The 19,964-nt window shown below is 33.7% G+C and overlaps 1 protein-coding gene across 3 annotated transcripts in view; it reads left to right on the top strand.

Annotated features, from left to right (window-relative positions):
• Positions 1–19,176, top strand: part of GABRA4 (gamma-aminobutyric acid type A receptor subunit alpha4) — a 77,861-nt gene extending 58,685 nt beyond the window's left edge. For all 3 annotated transcript variants that reach the window (XM_024245937.3, XM_024245936.3, XM_002814719.4), the window contains one exon: positions 9,334–19,176. In XM_024245937.3, the coding sequence (XP_024101705.1) occupies positions 9,334–9,864 (531 nt within the window). In that variant the 3' untranslated portion in view covers positions 9,865–19,176. The remainder of the gene's footprint in view (positions 1–9,333) is intronic.
• The last annotated feature ends 788 nt before the right edge of the window (positions 19,177–19,964 follow it).

Below are 19,964 nucleotides of genomic sequence, written 5' to 3'. Positions count from 1 at the left end.
AGAATCTTATTATGTGAGTTCAGCTGGGTTATTTCTATGTAATATTCATTTGAATCCTACTATGTGCTAGACATTGAGCTAAGTGCCTTACATGCATTATCTTATATATTTATTAGGAGGAAGGCAGCATTGTTACTCCTATAGCAAGGACTTTGAGGTTTTGAGAGGCTAAATAACTTGCTGAATATCTCATAGCTAGTAAATAACAAATTCGGTATTTGCAACCAGGTCTGTCTGATTTGGGAGCCCACAATTTTAACTGTTTAGCAAGTGTTTTTCAATTTCTGATCCCTGGATCACTGACAACAGCATAGCTAATGAAAAAGACTTCCTGCAAATAGGGCTTGTTTGAGACTTTGAATTTTTAACTAGTCTCAGATTATTCTTATAAACACTTTGTATGACCACAATACTGCTTTTCTACATTGAATAAGAAAAGATTCATCTAGCATAGTATCTGTATTTAGAGGAAGTGAGTGGAGTGTCCTTTGCACTCTTTTCTCTCCAGGGTTATGTTGGCGGCATTGATGAAAGCAGTTCCTGGCGTGATTTCAGGTAGCATTTGAACAAGTCTGCTTAATCAAGCTAAGAACCTCTGCTCTGACCAAAGAAGTCTCTAACAAAGCGGTTTCCTCCATTGGAGCCATATATCTACTATACAAAACATTCACAAATAAAAAGGAAACACTAGGAATCAGTATGAAACAAAAGTAATCACAAAGTCACCTATCTTAAAGAAATTCTAATGTTTTAAACCCTCAACTCTAAACATATAAAGGGAAAATGAATGGATTCTTTAAGATTTCTTTTTCTGGTAATCCCAAATGGAAAACAAAAGTTTATCCCAGTGCCTGATATTGAAAGTAGTATTTCTATAACTTATGGAAATACAAACATTGAATTAAATGCCAACATTGGGAGGAAATTAAATACAATAAATAGGGAACTCAGCATTTTGGTTTCTACATTTTGGAGCTCAATATATGATAGAGTGCCTTGCTAACTATTTATAAAATATGTAGCATGTTTATTTGGAGGGGATGTGTTAAAAATTTCTACGTGTAGCACATTCTAAAAATGCTCTTGATAGTTCTCAGTAAATCATTACCTTGGAGTTTAGTTCTAGCTGCTCTACCACACTTGTTTATTTCTCTATTAAATAAGATGTGTGGCTTACCCATGAAGTCCTGTCCAAATGATCTTGAATAAATGTCTTTATATTATTAGATTCTTTTTTTTTAGTATGTGACTCATTGATATTCTAGAAGATAAACCTATTCGTTATTAGTCTTGTTAGTTTTTAATTTACAAGGATTAAATTACATTTTATTAAACTTCATTAGCTTCTCAAGCAAGTAATATGAATGTAATTGCGTGCATTCTGCAAACCTAATCTTAGTCACTTTATCTCATTGCTGCTAGAGTAATAAGTTGAGATGAATTTTTTTTGCAGTTGATAAAAATTATTTAGAAATTGTGTCAGATCACAGTCATGATTGACAAATTGCCTGGATCTGCTCCTGTTTGCCTGTTGCTGCTTTAATTTGTTGGTAATGTTTTAATCTACCACCTTGCATCTCTTTTCTAAGATGCTTCAGGCTATTGTGACTAATGACAAAGTAATTTCAAACTAAATCATTTTTTAAAATTCAAATGAAGTTTAGGTACTTTTTCTTGTTCGAAACCACTGTGCATCAGCTAAATCATGATAGAACCACTGAAGTCTCTACACTCTGTATGAAACACAACATCACTCTGACACATTAGTTGCACCAAAATGTGAAGGCTGGGTGAATATTCTTCCTAGTGAGTCATGTGCCAGATAGATCAGCAGATACCTTATTCCTTTTGTGGTCTGTCATCATGGAAAATGACTACTTTTAACAGAGTAAAACTTGAGACATAACTACAAAAATAACTTCAGTGTCATTTAACTGCTTGGCAAAGAGCAATGATTTAAGCCTCAAATCAGTGTAATTCCACTTTCCTGTATGTAGGATATGATATACAGAATAGTGAAACTTCTAAGGCATTCTCAGCCAGACTTGGGATTGAGTAAAGATAACTTAAATGCCTTAGGCACTACCTGCAATATTCTAAAGATGTGTCCCATAGAAAAAGAAATAATAAATTGGAGATCAGGTAAAAATTTTTGACACTTTCTAATTTGAAAAAGGATCTTGATTCTATAGGATATCCATTTTAATGCAATTTATCAAATATGAAATAGGTGCCTACTGTGTGCATTAATCTATAACGATTGATAAGACAGTCTTTATACTCTAGCTCATTACTTCTTTTAAACTGGAATAAAAACACTTGATCTTTGTTTTCAGACAGTAATCTTTTTGGTACTGTTCATGTTGCACACCCCACTCTCAAAAAGTCTCTTACTTCATTGTTCTTTTTTCTAACCACCTTAGACTGATTCTTTTTATTTTTGCTTAGATTCTCCTCTTTCTTTAGGCATATTCTTCAAATGTAATCTTTTATTTCTTTGATATTTATAACTTATCCAATAGTAGATATCGTCAGAATATAGTTTTCCAACTGTTGAAAACATGACATACAAATAATGAATGGGCAAGTCTCCAAGATTGGTTCAATTGTTAATTAATGAGAGACCCACTTAGACAGTAAAATGGATTCAAAATCTTTTTGAGGAATGGCTATGTATAGGCAATTTTTTAAAAGGAAAAGTAAAATAAGAATGGTAGGTTAAATACAGAAGTGCTTAATGTCTGACAAGGCAATAAAACCATAACCTTTGGTGATCTTTTGTACTAGACAGGAATCCATAATTGAATATGTTAACTTGACAGTGTTTGTGTTCTAATCAAATATTAAATGGCAAAATCAAACTCAAGTAAATTATTCTAAAGAATAATCCTTGAGTGGGCTTGTTAAACAATACTCTATTATGACATTGAAAGGACATGCTGTATTTCTTTCTGATGTCCAAGTCTTGTATAATTTTTCTTAACATTATGCTATTACGAGTACTTGACTGACTCAAATATGTGCAGCTTGTTAAGTTCTTTAAAGCCTCCTCCACATTTGTGAGTACAGAACCTCTACAGTGAGGCAGAACAGACACCAAGTAAGTAACTTGCTGTATGACTTCCAGCCACCTGTAACCTTTCTGTTCTTACTTTTCTCTACTGGAAAATGAGGTAAAGGAATAAGTTGATCACTGAAATCCCTTTCTGTTTTAAAATATTGTAATTCTTAAAGAGTGGGTTTATGAAGGGCAAAATATCTTGGTCCTTCAGCTAGTGTGTGGATTAGGCAACAGTGCCCCCTAAAGGTCCTCTGTGAGTTCTGGGCAAGCCAATCTTCTAAGTATCCCAGAATGTCTGAGGAACTTCCGCCCTCATGAGCCCTTGGCAGCACCTTCCATCAGGACCTTTGATCTAACTCATCTATCTATTATCTATTGCCACAATAATATTGCATAACAAAAAAAATGATACTTCAGGTACACACAATAAATATTTATTTTTGCTCCCAAGTCTGTGGATCAACTGTGAATTCTGTTGATGTTGATTATGCTTGCTTGGGCAGCTCATTTTCTCTTTTTTTTTTTTTTTTATTATTATTATACTTTTTAGGGTACATGTGCACAATGTGCAGGTTAGTTACATATGTATACATGTGCCATGCTGGTGGGCTGCACCCATTAACTCGCCATTTAGCATTAGGTATATCTCCTAATGCTATCCCTCCCCCCTCCCCCCACCTCACAACAGTCCCCAGAGTGTGATATTCCCCTTCCTGTGTCCATGTGTTCTCATTGTTCAATTCCCATCTATGAGTGAGAACATGCGGTGTTTGGTTTTTTGTCCTTGCGATAGTTTACTGAGAATGATGATTTCCAATTTCATCCATGTCCCTACAAAGGACACGAACTCATCATTTTTTATGGCTGCATAGTATTCCATGGTGTATATATGCCACATTTTCTTAATCCAGTCTATCATTGTTGGACATTTGGGTTGGTTCCAAGTCTTTGCTATTGTGAATAGTGCCGCAATAAACATACGTGTGCATGTGTCTTTATAGAAGCATGATTTATAGTCCTTTGGGCATATACCCAGTAATGGGATGGCTGGGTCAAATGGTATTTCTAGTTCTAGATCCCTGAGGAATCGCCACACTGACTTCCACAATGGTTGAACTAGTTTACAGTCCCACCAACAGTGTAAAAGTGTTCCTATTTCTCCACATCCTCTCCAGCACCTGTTGTTTCCTGACTTTGTAATGATTGCCATTCTAACTGGTGTGAGATGGTATCTCATTGTGGTTTTGATTTGCATTTCTCTGATGGCCAGTGATGATGAGCATTTTTTCATGTGTCTTTTGGCTGCATGAATGTCTTCTTTTGAGAAGAGTCTGTTCATATCCTTTGCCCACTTTTTGATGGGGTTGTTTGTTTTTTTCTTGTAAATTTGTTGGAGTTCATTGTAGATTCTGGATATAAGCCCTTTGTCAGATGAGTAGGTTGTGAAAATTTTCTCCCATTCTGTGGGTTGCCTGTTCACTCTGATGGTAGTTTCTTTTGCTGTGCAGAAGCTCTTGAGTTTAATTAGATCTCATTTGTCAATTTTGGCTTTTGTTGCCATTGCTTTTGGTGTTTTAGACATGAAGTCCTTGCCCATGCCTATGTCCTGAATGGTAATGCCTAGGGTTTCTTCTAGGGTTTTTATGGTTTTAGGTCTAACGTTTAAGTCTTTAATCCATCTTGAATTAATTTTTGTATAAGGTGTAAGGAAGGGATCCAGTTTCAGCTTTCTACATATGGCTAGCCAGTTTTCCCAGTACCATTTATTAAATAGGGAATCCTTTCCCCATTTCTTGTTTTTGTCAGGTTTGTCAAAGATCAGATAGTTGTAGATATGTGGCATTATTTCTGAGGGCTCTGTTCTTTTCCATTGATCTATATCTCTGTTTTGGTACCAGTACCATGCTGTTTTGGTTACTGTAGCCTTGTAGTATAGTTTGAAGTGAGGTAGCATGATGTCTCCAGCTTTGTTCTTTTGGCTTAGGATTGACTTGGCGATGCAGAGCTGGTTTTTTGAAAGGATCAACAAAATTGGTAGACCGTTAGCAAGACTAATAAAGAAAAAAAGAGAGAAGAATCAAATAGATGCAATAAGAAATGATAAAGGGGATATCACCACTGATCCCACAGAAATACAAACTACCATCAGAGAATACTACAAACACCTCTATGCAAATAAACCAGAAAATCTAGAAGAAATGGATAAATTCCTTGACACATACACTCTCCCAAAACTAAGCCAGGAAGAAGTTGAATCTCTGAATAGACCAATAACAGGATCTGAAATTGTGGCAATAATCAATAGCTTACCAACCAAAAAGAGTCCAGGACCAGATGGATTCACAGCCGAATTCTACCAGAGGTACAAGGAGGAGTTGGTACCATTCCTTCTGAAACTATTCCAATCAATAGAAAAAGAGGGAATCCTCCCTAACTCATTTTATGAGGCCAGCATAATCCTGATACCAAAGGCAGGCAGCGACACAACCAAAAAAGAGAATTTTAGACCAATATCCTTGATGAACATTGATGCAAAAATCCTCAATAAAATACTGGCAAACAGAATCCAGCAGCACATCAAAAAGCTTATCCACCATGATCAAGTGGGCTTTATCGCCGGGATGCAAGGCTGGTTCAATATATGCAAATCAATAAATGTAATCCAGCATATAAACAGAACCAAAGACAAAAACCACATGTTTATCTCAATAGATGCAGAAAAGGCCTTTGACAAAATTCAACAACCCTTCATGCTAAAAACTCTCAATAAATTAGGTATTGATGGGACGTATCTCAAAATAATAAGAGCTATCTATGACAAACCCACAGCCAATATCATAGTGAATGGGCAAAAACTGGAAGCATTCCCTTTGAAAACTGGCACAAGACAGGGATGCCCTCTCTCACCACTCCTATTCAACATAGTGTTGGAAGTTCTGGCCAGGGCAATTAGGCAGGAGAAGGAAATAAATGGTATTCAATTAGGAAAAAAGGAAATCAAATTGTCCCTGTTTGCAGACGACATGATTATATATCTAGAAAACCCCATTGTCTCAGCCCAAAATCTCCTTCAGCTGAGAAGCAACTTCAGCAAAGTCTCAGGATACAAAATCAATGTACAAAAATCACAAGCTCATTTTCTCTTAACGGGACACTCATGAATCTAGTGTCAGCTAGTTGTTGGATGTTCTAGGCTTGTCTCGTTGTGATAACTGGCTATTCTCCAAATGAGCTCTCAATCTCTAGCAGGCTAGCCCAGGCTGACCTGTTCTTATGGTGGTGGTGTCAGTGTTTCAAGAAAGAGTGTAAGCAAATGAGAACTGTTGAAGTTAAGAATTGGAAATGACAAACTGTCATTTCTGCCACATATTATTGGACAAAGAAGGTCATTAGGCAGCTTATGGAAAAATAGACTCCAACTCTGGATGGGTCAGGAGTGGCTAAGCTCCTGGGCATGAATATGGAACATGAATATGGAGGCATGAATATAGAGAGAAATGATGAATTGGTGTCACTTTTGAAGCCAGTCTATTATATAGAACACAATTCACAAGATTTCAGGACATTCCAGAAGCATGCTGGTCTAGAACAAAAGAACTTAAATGTTTTAATACTTTGTTTTGGGGGGCAGTAAAGTTACTTGGGGTCAGTTTGATCCTTCCTACTGTTGCTGTTAAAATTCATTAGACAATACCAGAGCAGTGTTTGAGGCTATTTATACTATACTATTAAGACAGGCGCTTCTATGTACTCTACCAAATGCTACATGTATGTTGACATTTTCTAGTCCAGCAGGTGGAAACATGCACTATTCTTGGCTTTGTGTGAATGTCAGGTATTGTTTCTTCTAATCATTTTGGATGTCCTTTCAGCCTTGGGTAGTTACCTCACACCCATAAACTGATCTTTGCTTAGTAAAATACTCAATGGGGACTCTCTTTAGATCTTTGGAGTTCTCTCTTTGTTTAGCATTCTTATCTCTGGTACTTTGTCCTGTGAACCCTAGCCATCTTGGTCTCCCAAGACTCTCAACTCCATCTCTTCAGTTCAGGAAGCCCGCCAATTTTTTTCTGGGTTTTCCTTTCCTAAACCACGGCATGGCAACTCTCTCAAGTTTGTTTCTTCCCTCTCGGTGATTACGGTTCTGTGTTGTCTAATGGCCAGTTTCTTCAAACAACAGGGTTTTTTTTTTTTTTTGCATATTTTGTCAAGTTTTGGGGGTCATTTTAGGCAGGAAAGTAGAGTCAGTTCCTGTTACTTCATTTTGGCTGGAAGGGAAAGTCCCCAGTCCTTAGAATTTAGTATTAGGAAACATACAGATTTCTAAAGGTCACGGACAACCTAACTGACTGAAGAAGACAGTATGCAACTATCATATTATATTTGAAAAAAATGTATTTCTTTCCTGTTTGTCCAATTTATCATTTTTACTCTCTTTTCTTCTCTTCTTGCGATATTCAGCATTTGGTCATAGTTTGGTTCTTGAACATATTTTACCTTTCATTATATTTTTATTGTATAATGTGTGTGTGTATGTTTCCTTGCCAATGATTATATATGCTCTTTAAATGTTGAAGATATACCTTGTTCTTTTTTATATTATTCACCATGTATATAATATTTTAGGATCAATGATAATCAGTTAACTACTATCCTTTTCAGTAACAAGAGATTCAAAATCTGAGGATTAATTAGGTGACATTTACAATGTTCTATATAGAGGAAAATTGCAGGATAAGTAATGGTTCTTCAGCTTTCAGGCTGATGTCAATTTTGATTTCAATTTTTTCCACCCAAATTCAGTGCCATATGTTAGGCTACAATTTCTCATTAGTTCAACTGCAACCTGCTTAGAAGAATACTCCAAGCTGACATGACGAATGCTTTCTACACCTGTCAGAGTCTACATTGGCTCTGTTTTGTGAGGCTGTTTTTCTTTCTCTACTCAGCGACCTTGAAGTCATGATTTATGATATACGAATTGAACTTTAAACATGCTAGATGAGTATACTAAAAAAGATTACATTTGTAGAATAAACCTTTATGTCTAAAGTGAGATTTCAATTAATTGTATACAATCTACCCACTTCATATACTAGTACCTGTGAATTGCCCTTTGAGCCTGGCTTCTTCCAATCACTCTTTTATGAGCTGCTCTTCTTTCTCTCTCCTCTATTTCTCCATTTGTTCACTCACCATCTACTTCATGAAATGGTAAGAGGAGAAGTTATGGAAAGTAATGATCATCTAACATTACTATAGCTAAGAATAAGCATAGTTAGAGAGGACAAATTACTGCAAAAATATCATAGTATATTCTAAAAACTCAGATGGGACTATTTCGGGGAACATCTGAGAAATTACTGTCCTTCATTAGCATGGAGAATCTATAATTAATTATGTATATAGTTATTTATAGTGGCTGCCAATATTATAAGAATTTTAGTGGTTTACTGCACAACTTTTTTCAAATATAATCTTGTTCTAAAAATAAAATAATTTGATGAAAAGCAGTGAAACGTATTTCAATTTAATCACTCTTTATTGGTTAATGGTTTGAATTCAGATATTTATGCAAGTATTGGTTGATGCTGTTTATAAGTCTAGTACAACCTTTTCCTAATTAAATTTTCTTTGTATTTTCATTATTAATTGAAGTGAAAAATAAAATATGTCAGGATTGTTAGATTTTATAATAATGTGTATAATTACCTATGCCTTTTATGAAAGTAAATTCAAAGGATTTGGAAAACAAAGTTTTTGGACTTTTTAAAATAAAGGAATATTATGTACATATGGATAGTTGTTATTGTTGGTATTCTGTGTACGTGACTAGGAATAGTTCTCCCTGTTTATAAAACAAACACATAGAAAACTTTGAAATGTATATGACATATACAGAATATTATTTGCAATAAAACTAAACAAATAACTTTTACAGCAGTAATCATTAACTCTTAAAATGCAATTAAGTATAACCTCAGCTTGTAGTTCTAACGACTTAATCTTCTTTCTATAGATTTAAGGTCTAATTATTTATAAGAATATACCATATTTTGAAATAGAAGATTTTTGATTCGAAGTTTCAAATGTATGCACGTTATATTTTAGTTATGTATTTTAAAGCTTTTTAAAATCAAGATGACTACAGCTTATTAATAAAGTTTTATTTTATGGAAATGACTAATTTTAAGAATTTGGATCCCTTTAAATTCTGTACAAATCTGCATAAAGTTACATAACCAATATATTTTTTTCATATACCTTTTCAGAATACAAATATCAATTTGAACATGAGAAAAAGAACAAATGCTTTGGTTCACTCCGAATCTGATGTTGGCAACAGAACTGAGGTGGGAAACCATTCAAGCAAATCTTCCACAGTTGTTCAAGAATCTTCTAAAGGCACACCTCGGTCTTACTTAGCTTCCAGTCCAAACCCCTTCAGCCGTGCAAATGCAGCTGAAACCATATCTGCGGCAAGAGCACTTCCATCTGCTTCTCCTGCTTCTAGCCGAACTGGATATATGCCTCGAAAGGCTTCAGTTGGATCTGCTTCTACTCGTCACATGTTTGGATCAAGACTGCAGAGGATTAAGACCACAGTTAATACCATAGGGGCTACTGGGAAGTTGTCAGCTACTCCTCCTCCATCGGCTCCACCACCTTCTGGATCTGGCACAAGTAAAATAGACAAATATGCCCGTATTCTCTTTCCAGTCACATTTGGGGCATTTAACATGGTTTATTGGGTTGTTTATTTATCTAAGGACACTATGGAGAAATCAGAAAGTCTAATGTAATTTCGTTGCTATAGTAGTTTGCTAAAAGATGATGAAAATGCAGAATGTCTTTTTAAATGTTTTTAAATATAAACAAATATTCTTTACTAAAACAAAAACTCTATGTAATTTTTCCATTTAAAGATATAAGCCCAGTTATTGGGAGAGTTAATTAATTCCTGAGTGAAAAAGTGAACTATGTTTTTTTCAGAAAAATTATTTTAAAAGAACTCAGCATTCAGTTAGATAGAATACACACCATCCTGGAAAGTTGGGATAAGAGAAACAGAGCTATTAGAGACAAGTGGCGCATATTTTTTCATTGATATTTGAAAACAGACTATGACATTTTAAAAATCTACCCCATGAGTATCAACCTGCCACCCTAAATTTCCCAGTGGCACTACCCTTAACCAGAATTGTTTATTGGATGTCATATGCAGTGACCTTTGGTGATCCTCTTAGGAACTTCAAGAAAAGAAATTTTCCTGTTAAATTGAACATTGGCAAAAGGAAATGGAATAGTATAAACACTGATCAATAGAGTAAAATCTCTGCTGCATAAAAAACTAAGACAAAGACCAGAGGAAATATGTTCCCCTTCTTATGTTGGCTAAACAGTACTTAACAGTTGACTTGAAATTTTGTTCTCTGAGCCAAAGTTTAACTCATTGTATGAATTCTTTTTCATGGTAGTTCATTCAGTTATGTATTTATTTACTACATAGTTATTCAGAGCCTACTGTGTTCCAGGAACTATGCTAGAAACTGTCTCTCTAGGAAAGCTCTTGCACCTTTACCTACAATATTACTTAAAAAGTAGAACAGTCAATGCATGCCAAAGAACCATAAACTAGCAGAGGACATTGCATTCTTTAGTGAAGGACATTTATTTAGAGTCTGACAACATATTCAAAATATTTTTCCACCTCTACTGATAGTGGATAACAAATATATTTGTTCACATAACCACTTTGATGTTAGTACAACTTCAGCAATTGGTTTTCAAAATAGATGAGAATATGGTACAGATTGTTCTATAAGTGAAAAGCATTGTGTACTTGAAAGTAAAAATCTGGGCAATATAAGACTTAATAGATTAACTGTCTCAAATTTGATCAGAGTCACAGAGTAGAATTTGATCAGAATCACAGAATCATCAGACATAGGAACTGAGCACAGGCTTTTTCAGGTGCTTTCCCCAACATAGATCTAGATATTAGCTAGTGAAATGCTAAATTTTGAAGAGTTTTGTGTCTATAGTTCTGTAATTCTGGGCAGTCATCATGTTGGTTTTTTTTGGGAGTTTTTTTAAGGTTTTATAACTAAGGGGAATATTTTAAAATTAAGAGAGCAGCAAACGAAAGGAGTAAAGAAAAAAATAGCTGTCGGGTAGGATGCCACTGACTCTGCTATGTGATTTATCAGGATTTTCATCTACTGACTTCTTTCTCATTAGGTAGGCTTAACAACTTACTTGAGAATTTTGCAACTGTCTGTGCAGCTGAATCTAGGTCTTTTTTTGTCATATTGCTTCTAGATTTTCTTCTGTGCTTCTCTCTATCTGCTCTGGAATGGATGAGTGAATGTGTTCTGGGTGTTTTAGGGAACATATTGATAGAAATGGCCACCTTGCAGACAAAATCTCTCTCTCTCTGTTTTTGTTTTTACAGAAAAGAAGTGATAGTAGTTAATTGGCATCGATTTTTCAGTTATTGCGCCACCTTATAATGGTTGTTTTTGAGACCTGAAAATTGTGCAAATGCCAAATATTAATTGTAAGTCATACCTGAGAAATCTTTCTTGGCTGTCTTTCTAGGTATTCCATAGAATCAACACATTTTAAGGCTGAAAGATACTGTCGAAATCACCCAGTCCCAATCCCCCATTTTAAAATTGATTCTAGTAAAATTAGGCCCAGTAACATCTGTATATATGTATATATTTAATAAAGAGTACTTGTACCAAAAAGCTTATCATAAATTATTTAATGAATGTGAATAGATCTCTGGCCTTGAGGACAATGTTTGGAAATATGGTTGGAAGCACAATTCATTCGCTGCTAGTTATTCAGAGTGTACTTTGTTCCAGGAACTATGCTAGCAACTGATAGTTCACTGTTCTGATGAGAAGGCTGGTTTTGTTGTTGTTGTTGTTGTTGTTGTTTTTGGTGAGGAACTCTTACTCTTTGCTAATCTATTGGCCTATCTTAAGCAATAATTCTTTGGCTATTCATTGGCTTCCTTTAAAAAAAAGTATTCTTCTACAAATCTTACAGAGTGTAAAGAGATAAAAAGAAATGATATTTTTCTTACCTTTACATATGAAGGTTTAAAAATAAATCATGTGGACAAAGAATGAAAAAGGACAAAATTAACCAAGGATTCTTAATTGTTAATTTGAAGAACACATTAACCAGAAAGCTTAAACATTATTATTAAAATAAATTATTTCATTTGCACACAATGTTAATAATGATGATGATGATAATAATAATAATAATAATAATAATAATAATAATAATATGTTGTTTGCTTTCCTTAACTGAATTTCATCAAATTCATTCAGTGATTTTTATTTTGGTCATCATTTCTATCTTCCCAATAACCCAGAGGTACATCAAGTAAAAACACTTTTGTGAAGAGCCAGTCACTTTTCCCTCTTAGAAAATCTCAGAAGAATAATTAGGGGCATCCAAAGTTCTGGTTATCTATGAATAATAATGAATAATTTTGGCTGAGAATGGTACCTTTATATAACTCTTTTAAAGATGAAATTCAGAATAGTTTTATTCAGGACCTAGTATCTGCAGTCCAAGTTGGCCACTAACTGCTACATAATTACTTTCAGTTTCCTCCAGGCATGACTAGGTATAAAAATATATTTACACTATTAATCCACAGTTTAAAATGACTTGCACTTGTGCATATACATAGTACTTTGAATAATGTATATTTTAAATCGGACCACACAAATCTTGTATTAAAGTAGGTAGAGAGTAGAGTCACCCTTTTTTTGATGAAATGAGTCACAGAGAAGTTAAATGACAAAGATAAAATCACAGGGTTGGAAAGAACTTTGAAAGGTCATTTTTCAATAACCTCACCTTAACAGTGACCCCTTTTCAAACAATGCATAAACAATTTATTTGTGGCTTATTTTACCCACGAGCTGGCCAATTCTTCCTGGCCTAGAAAAAAATCTCCACTCTCCCCATTCCTGTTCTCAATGGTCTTCTCTTCTCAATTTGTGAATATTCTCCAGTAGAAGATACCAGATGTGGAGATGGGTCACTTAATTTCAAGTTCTGAGTGTCTTGTGGTTTTAAACAAGTCTCTTAACCTCTCTAAGACTGATTCCTCATTTATAACAGGGAGGAGGTGGATTATGTAATATCTAAGAGCTTTTCAGTTTTAATATTCTCTGATTCTCATAGTAAATACAAGCATACTCTTGTAAGAAAAATACTGAATACTTTGCACCACAAATAAGTGTTTATGGACAAAAATTTAGTTCTACTACGTTATTACTTTAAGTTCATGGCTTGCTTCAAACTAAGGTTTCCCTACCTTCAAAAATATATATAACATCTCTCCATTTAGATAAAGTGTATTCTCCCCAGGGAAGATTGTATTCTTTAAAGACAGTGGAATATTGGCTATTTCTCTTTTCTGGGATTTTCTGGGCTTTTAGTCACTAAATGGGCTCCTGCCCAGTTTGGGTACTGTGCTGATTTTTAGATATATAGAGATAAAAATAGCCCCTTTCCTTGCAGGTAGTCACAGTCCAGTAGAGATGATAGATGCATAGACAAAAAATTATGGGATGTAACTAATGCTTCAGTAGAATACAGCAGGGCCAAAACTAGGGTGATACTCATCTCAGGCACAAATATATATGGGGACATCAAAACTTCAATAATCAAGATACCTAATATTTAAGTGAATATTTTTAAAACTCAAAATTAATGCAAAAGATTTATGACCAACAGAATATACAAATTTTAAATAAATTAATAGAATCAGTAGTAATAATATTTTCTTCTGCCTCAGGCTCCAAAATTGCTCAGCATAGCGCTGATCTAGAGGTGGATAAAAGATGCACATGACTTAATTACATTGTTGATGGAGAGGAACAAGAGTGATAGCAGAGAAGGTTTCACAGATATAATCTTAAGCTAAATTTTATAGAATGATTTGGAGTTCTTATAGCCTCCATTCCCACTTTCACAAACAAACAAAAAAACAAAAGCACAATTTTATCAGCACCTGAGGTAGGAGAAGAGATGAGGATGTGGAAAGTCAACGGGAACTCTTACTACAAATTCTTAGTTCTGTGTTTGGAGGGAAGGGTGAATGCAGGGAAGTGAGAGTTGTTGATGTTGGAAAGCCCCAAAGGGCCTGGATTAGGAAGAGTTTTGTGTAAATTACTAAAGGAATGGAATTTGATCAGGATTAGTGGCAATTTAATAAAAATCTTGAAGAATAATACGATGAAAACTAACATCCTTATTTTTCTGTTTTAGAGAAAGCACCTGATTATTGTGTGAACTATGGTTTGGAGGGCCACAAATCTAGAGGTAGTGGAAAGATTGAGATCTCTTATTTTTTCTTTCCTCTCTTAAACTTTGCCTTCTATTCCTTTTTTTTTTTTTTTGGCCGCCATGACTTAATTGTCATTTGTAAAAGTGATACATGACTGTTAAAGATAGACATTGTAGAAACTTAAAAACAATCTCAAAATTCTACCACCCAGAAATTATAAATATTTTGTATTTGGATATGTTTGTCTAGAAGAGTAGATTGCTTGATTAAAAGACATGGTTTTATAAATGTAGAAGCCAATATGACATATATGCTGCCATTAAATAATAAAAAATTAAATTGACTTTTATCTCAAGATAAGATTAAAATTGGAGGGTAAAACTGAAGAAATTGTTGAAATTTGGATGGTGCTTCTGTAAAGCAAGAGATTTAGAGAGTCGGAGCTTTTTATCCCAGGTTTCAATCTTTATTTCAGGAAAATTTTCTGAAATTTTGTCTAAGTTATTATTTTTTTTAGAAATGCCAATTATGTCAAATCCCTTTTGTCTCTATACAATGGTCCCCAACTGTTTTGGCAACAGGCATTGGTAAGGGTGGGGAATGGTTTTCACATGAAATTGTTGCATCTCAGATCATCAGGCATTAGTTGATTCTCATAAGGAGCGGACAACCTTGCATGCCCTCCTATGGGAATCTAATGCCGTCGTTAATCTGACAGGAGGCAGAGCTCAGGCGGTGATGCTCAATGGGTGCCACTCACCTCCGGTTGTGCTGCCCAATTCCTAACAGGCCATGGATAAGTACTGGTCAGTGGCCCAGGGGTTGGGGACCACTGCTGTGTAACTATTTACAGTGTTCTTTGTAACTAGTTTGGTATCTTTGAAATTTTCTTTAACTTTTGTCAGCCATAACCCTAGTGAGTTTTCAGTTGTGATTATTCTATTTTGTAACTTGTAATGTACTTTTCAACCTCATAATGGTTTATTTTGTTTTCCCTTGCTTTCTTGGTCACCGTCACTTCATTTTTCTTCTCTTTCTCTATTTTTACCATTGCTTTATTGAAATATCTTCTTTGAGCTTCTCATATTTCTCTATTAATGAGATCATGTCTATAATATTTTTTGAGACTACAGAGAACTATTTATATAAACTCTTCCTCTATTTCTTGAAAAAGTTTTTATCTTGCATGAGCTTTATCTGCTTTTTCATTGAGTTTTTATCTCCCTTGCCTATTTTTGGGGCTGGTTTCTTTCTATTAATCACTGAGCAGAGCCAGCTATTTACTGAACTATAGTGTGGGAAGTGGTGGGAGGGTGAGTCAGATCAGCCCACAGAAGCTATTTAAATTTCAGGTTTCAAGCCCACCTCCCCAAAACCATTTTATGTGTTTTTTCTTCTGCCCAGGCACCATATTTTTATATCTATTTTTGACATTTGGGCGGCCTATGTAGTTCACAGTGTAAAACTCTCTGTTTTACTTTATGTTATTGCTAGTGATTATTGCTCGTAGTCCCACCCCCTTCCCCACATTAGCCTTAGTATTCTATATTATTCAGCAAGCTTGTTCACAACTGTCAAATATAGTCTATCAGAATTTTTATCTTTACCTCTACATTCCACTATTCGGAAGTATATAGTAAAATCGTATGAAGACATATTTTGTTTTTTTCTTGCCTGTTTACACTGTATCTTACAGAGGTTTCAAACAAAACATCTTTGTTTGAAACATCTCAGGATAATGATACTTATTGAAATCTACATCCTGCCTAAGATATATGCCAGTCAATTTCCTTTCTCCTATTAGTGCAAATGGCTACCTACTTAAAAGCTACTGACTATAGTTTGTCATCCATTACTTGTTAATTACAGATATGGTTTTCATTTTTTTTTCTCAAATTTTCATTATGTTATTTTTGGAGACTCTCTTAGGTGGGGAGTGAATTATAAATATTTTTATTTCACCACCTTTAACTGAGTCACCATATGTTATTTGCACTTCCAATTGACCAGGGATTGACCAGATTATCTTTTACTGTTATGACCACCAGAGCTACATGGCTTTTACCTTCTGTATATCAGATGTCACTGGAATCAAGCATTAAACCTAGATTAAATCTGGATTAAACCAGCTGTATGGCACCTCAGAAAATTGGGAAGGACTAGGAAGCTGATAGAAAGAACTTCTGTATAAAAAATAAATTCTTTTTACATTTTCCTTGGTAGTATTTCTGCAAGCTTCTTTAGTTTCTATAGGGGAATCCTAGAGTTGTCCTCTGAGATTGCTTCCCTTTCCTTTGTTATTTTCATTTTTCCCTCTTGGGCTTTACTTTTCAGTTGTGTATTTCTATTCCAATGTCAATTTATTATACTGTTTATATTTTCCTGTCCTTCAATTCATCAGTAGATTAGTGAAGTACTTATTCCTTTAATTATAAGTATAAAGGTTTTTAATTTCTTTTTGGATAACGATACATTTAATGGAAAATTTTTAAATGCTTATGGTTTCTTAATAGCTTTTCTCTACCACTAATTACTTCTGTTAAAAAAATAAAAGAAATACCCATGTGTAATATAAAAGAAATTTTGAATAAAATGGTATCCTTTCCTTTTACTAGAGACAAACATCTCCACTTCAAAATGGAAAAATGGAACTATGCAAAGGAAATTTATGATATTCAAGAGTGTGATATTATCACTGAACTGATTAATTTAATTGAAAATACTCACCTGCAAAAAAGAATTACACAAATGTATTTGAAATGACATCAGATACCTCAGGCTATGACAGAGTTGATCATGTTACACAAGTAGTAAAGGATAAATTAAATATATTCTATATTAACACTAAGATTTAAAACTATATAGTCTTCTTTAATTTTTCTACTGTATACATTTCATCTAGATTTCAGTAAAACAAACTTTTCATTACTTTTACTTATCCCATGCAAATCTAGTTGCTATAAGATATAACCTAATTTGGAAATACCTCCCTGTAATACATTGGAATTTTGGTGTGAGTGTGTGTGATCAGAGAGAATAAACAAATGGTGTCAGCAAAATAGAATGTAAAATATGGAGATAATGTGGATTTACACAATTTGATAAAAATTTCTCCCTTGAATTTTGCAGATCATATATGAATATCATAATGTGAAGTGCAATTAGGATTTTTTCATATATTAATACATATACATCATCTCTTTAATACAATATTTTGCTGAACTCGTTTGTTTTATATTTCTCATGTCTCATATTTCATATTTTCTCATATGTCTCATATTTTATATTTTCTCATATATGTCTCATTTTTATTATTACTATAGTATGCATTAAAGGAGTCTGGCAAATACCTGAACAAAGTTATGTTGTTGGCAATATAAGATATTACCAATTACATAATATTATTTCCAAAGGCAAATTAATATGCAAACTATATATTTCCATGGGTATCTATACAAATTATTACTTGAAGTCCACAGAAAACAGCTTCCTTAGAGGGAAGTAAAAGAATCTCTGATAACAGAAAATGTATAGTATTTCAGTTAAAGTTTGATTGACATATTTTTTTCTCAGTCTTTTATATTTGTGAATTATAGTCTGTATTTTGTCTTTACAGATGTTGCTAACACAGTGCAGCATGTTGGCTTGTCATTTTACTGATTACGTATATTGTCTCCTAGTTCAAGTATACAGTAAATCAGAGCTTTCATTTTTCAAGAGGCAGAAAAATAATTGTTGGTTGATAAGATAAGGTTATATGATTTTGAGGGAGCTTCATTGTAAATTGAATGAGAATCCGGTTTTCATGCAAAGGTGTATCTATGCGATAATACTTTGAATGTCTGTAGTTTGAAATAGAAGGTTAATTTTTTCCACTGGCTTATCCTTAATGAAGGAAATCCCCTGATAATTACTTTGATTCTGAAAATGTTGAAAACTCCAGAAGAAATAAAGGTTTCCTTTGATTTCTCAGCTGAAGTGTTGTACAAACTGAGGAATATAAAGTCCATTCCCTTCTTTCTTCTCCTGAATAATTTTAAAATTGTTTGTTTAGTTGTACAACTGAAAATATTCCTTATTATAGAAGTAAAAAAACAATAATGCATATTTCCTCATATCATAAAAACTAAATTTGTTATCATCTGAGCTTCAATATTCTTGCTCAATTAGAATAGTAAATGTGAAGTGTAATATTTATAACAGTTCAAGGTTTGATAGGAGATAGAGGTGTTTTGATTTTATGGGAAAATTACTTCCTCAAGAACACATTTCTTGAGGTTTTAGTAATCACATTTGACTCCCTGAAATTGGCAATTTTATTCTATGTAGGGATATTATCATGGTATATTATAGTGAGGAGCACATAGTCATTATTGTTTTGTTTTTACAAATTTATTTTGAAAAAAGGAGCATTATCAAATATTGGTTTCCTATTTTAAAGTAATTCATCAGGAAATGATTTTCTGAACACTGTCCCTTTAAGTAAATGTCCCTTGCTTTTCAAAGCTCAACTTATTACTTACGGTAATAGAGTTACTTTGCTTCTTAAAACAAAGTTTATACTAGAGCATAGCATTGTAGAATTATTCAGGTCTCAATTTCTCACTGGAAAATGAGTCTTTAAAATAGTAAGGATTTAAATTTCTATAAAATTTAATCACAGATACTTATATTTTAAGATAAATGTGTTGGAGCTAAACTCTGGAATTATTAAAATATAAAACATTATATCCCTCTAATGTATTTTTTCTATTTAAATTTAAAACAATAAACATAAATATCTTTGGAATATTTTTTGGTTTGTGTATTGTTTTTTCTGTCTATAAATATCCTTCCTTGAAACTGGTCACAGTATTGTGTCTTACTTGATAGTTCTTTGGAATCCCCACTGCCATCATGAATGTTTCTGGTTTTTACTTAACATCTAATTCTCTGTATGACCAATACCACCAGCAAGATTGGAATTTTGCCAAGTTTTAATGGTTTGAAAAATTCTTTGTAGGTTACATGGATAAAGAAAAGTTATAGGACTTGTAATATCTGATGTGGCATAATAGAAACTTTTCACCATGTGGTTTTGGTTCACTAATGGGGTTCAAATGTGTGTATTTCTGTGTATTTTTTAAAGATTCAACCCAAGGAAGAGAGTTAAAATTAATAAAATACAGCAATCAATCTATGACTTAATCCTAACTTGGAAGACCAAAGTAAATGTCTGAGAAACTGAATAGGATTAACATTTAATAAAAACATGTGAATTTATGAATTTTAATATTTAGCTCAGATTATTAACTGTAATTAGTTTGATGAAATAAAACACTTTGAATACTGTGACTGTCTTTTATAAAGTTTTTTTTACATCATATAATGTACTATGAAATATTCTAAATGTAGTATTACAAATCACCTCTTTCTTGGAGGAAAAAAGTAGGTTTTTGATTATAGCTTTTAAAGAAGAGAATGTTCCTGAGAGGAAAAAGTTGACTGCAGATGTTCACAACACACACACAACATATTCCTATATGAACACAGACTAACAAAACACCTAATACACACAGAATTCTTTTGTTCACTTGT

This window comes from Pongo abelii, chromosome 3 (assembly GCF_028885655.2).
Source record: "Pongo abelii isolate AG06213 chromosome 3, NHGRI_mPonAbe1-v2.0_pri, whole genome shotgun sequence".
Lineage (NCBI taxonomy): Eukaryota > Metazoa > Chordata > Mammalia > Primates > Hominidae > Pongo > Pongo abelii.
The sequence above is the reverse complement of the archived record's forward strand: the minus strand, read 5'-3'. Positions and strand labels throughout refer to the sequence as shown.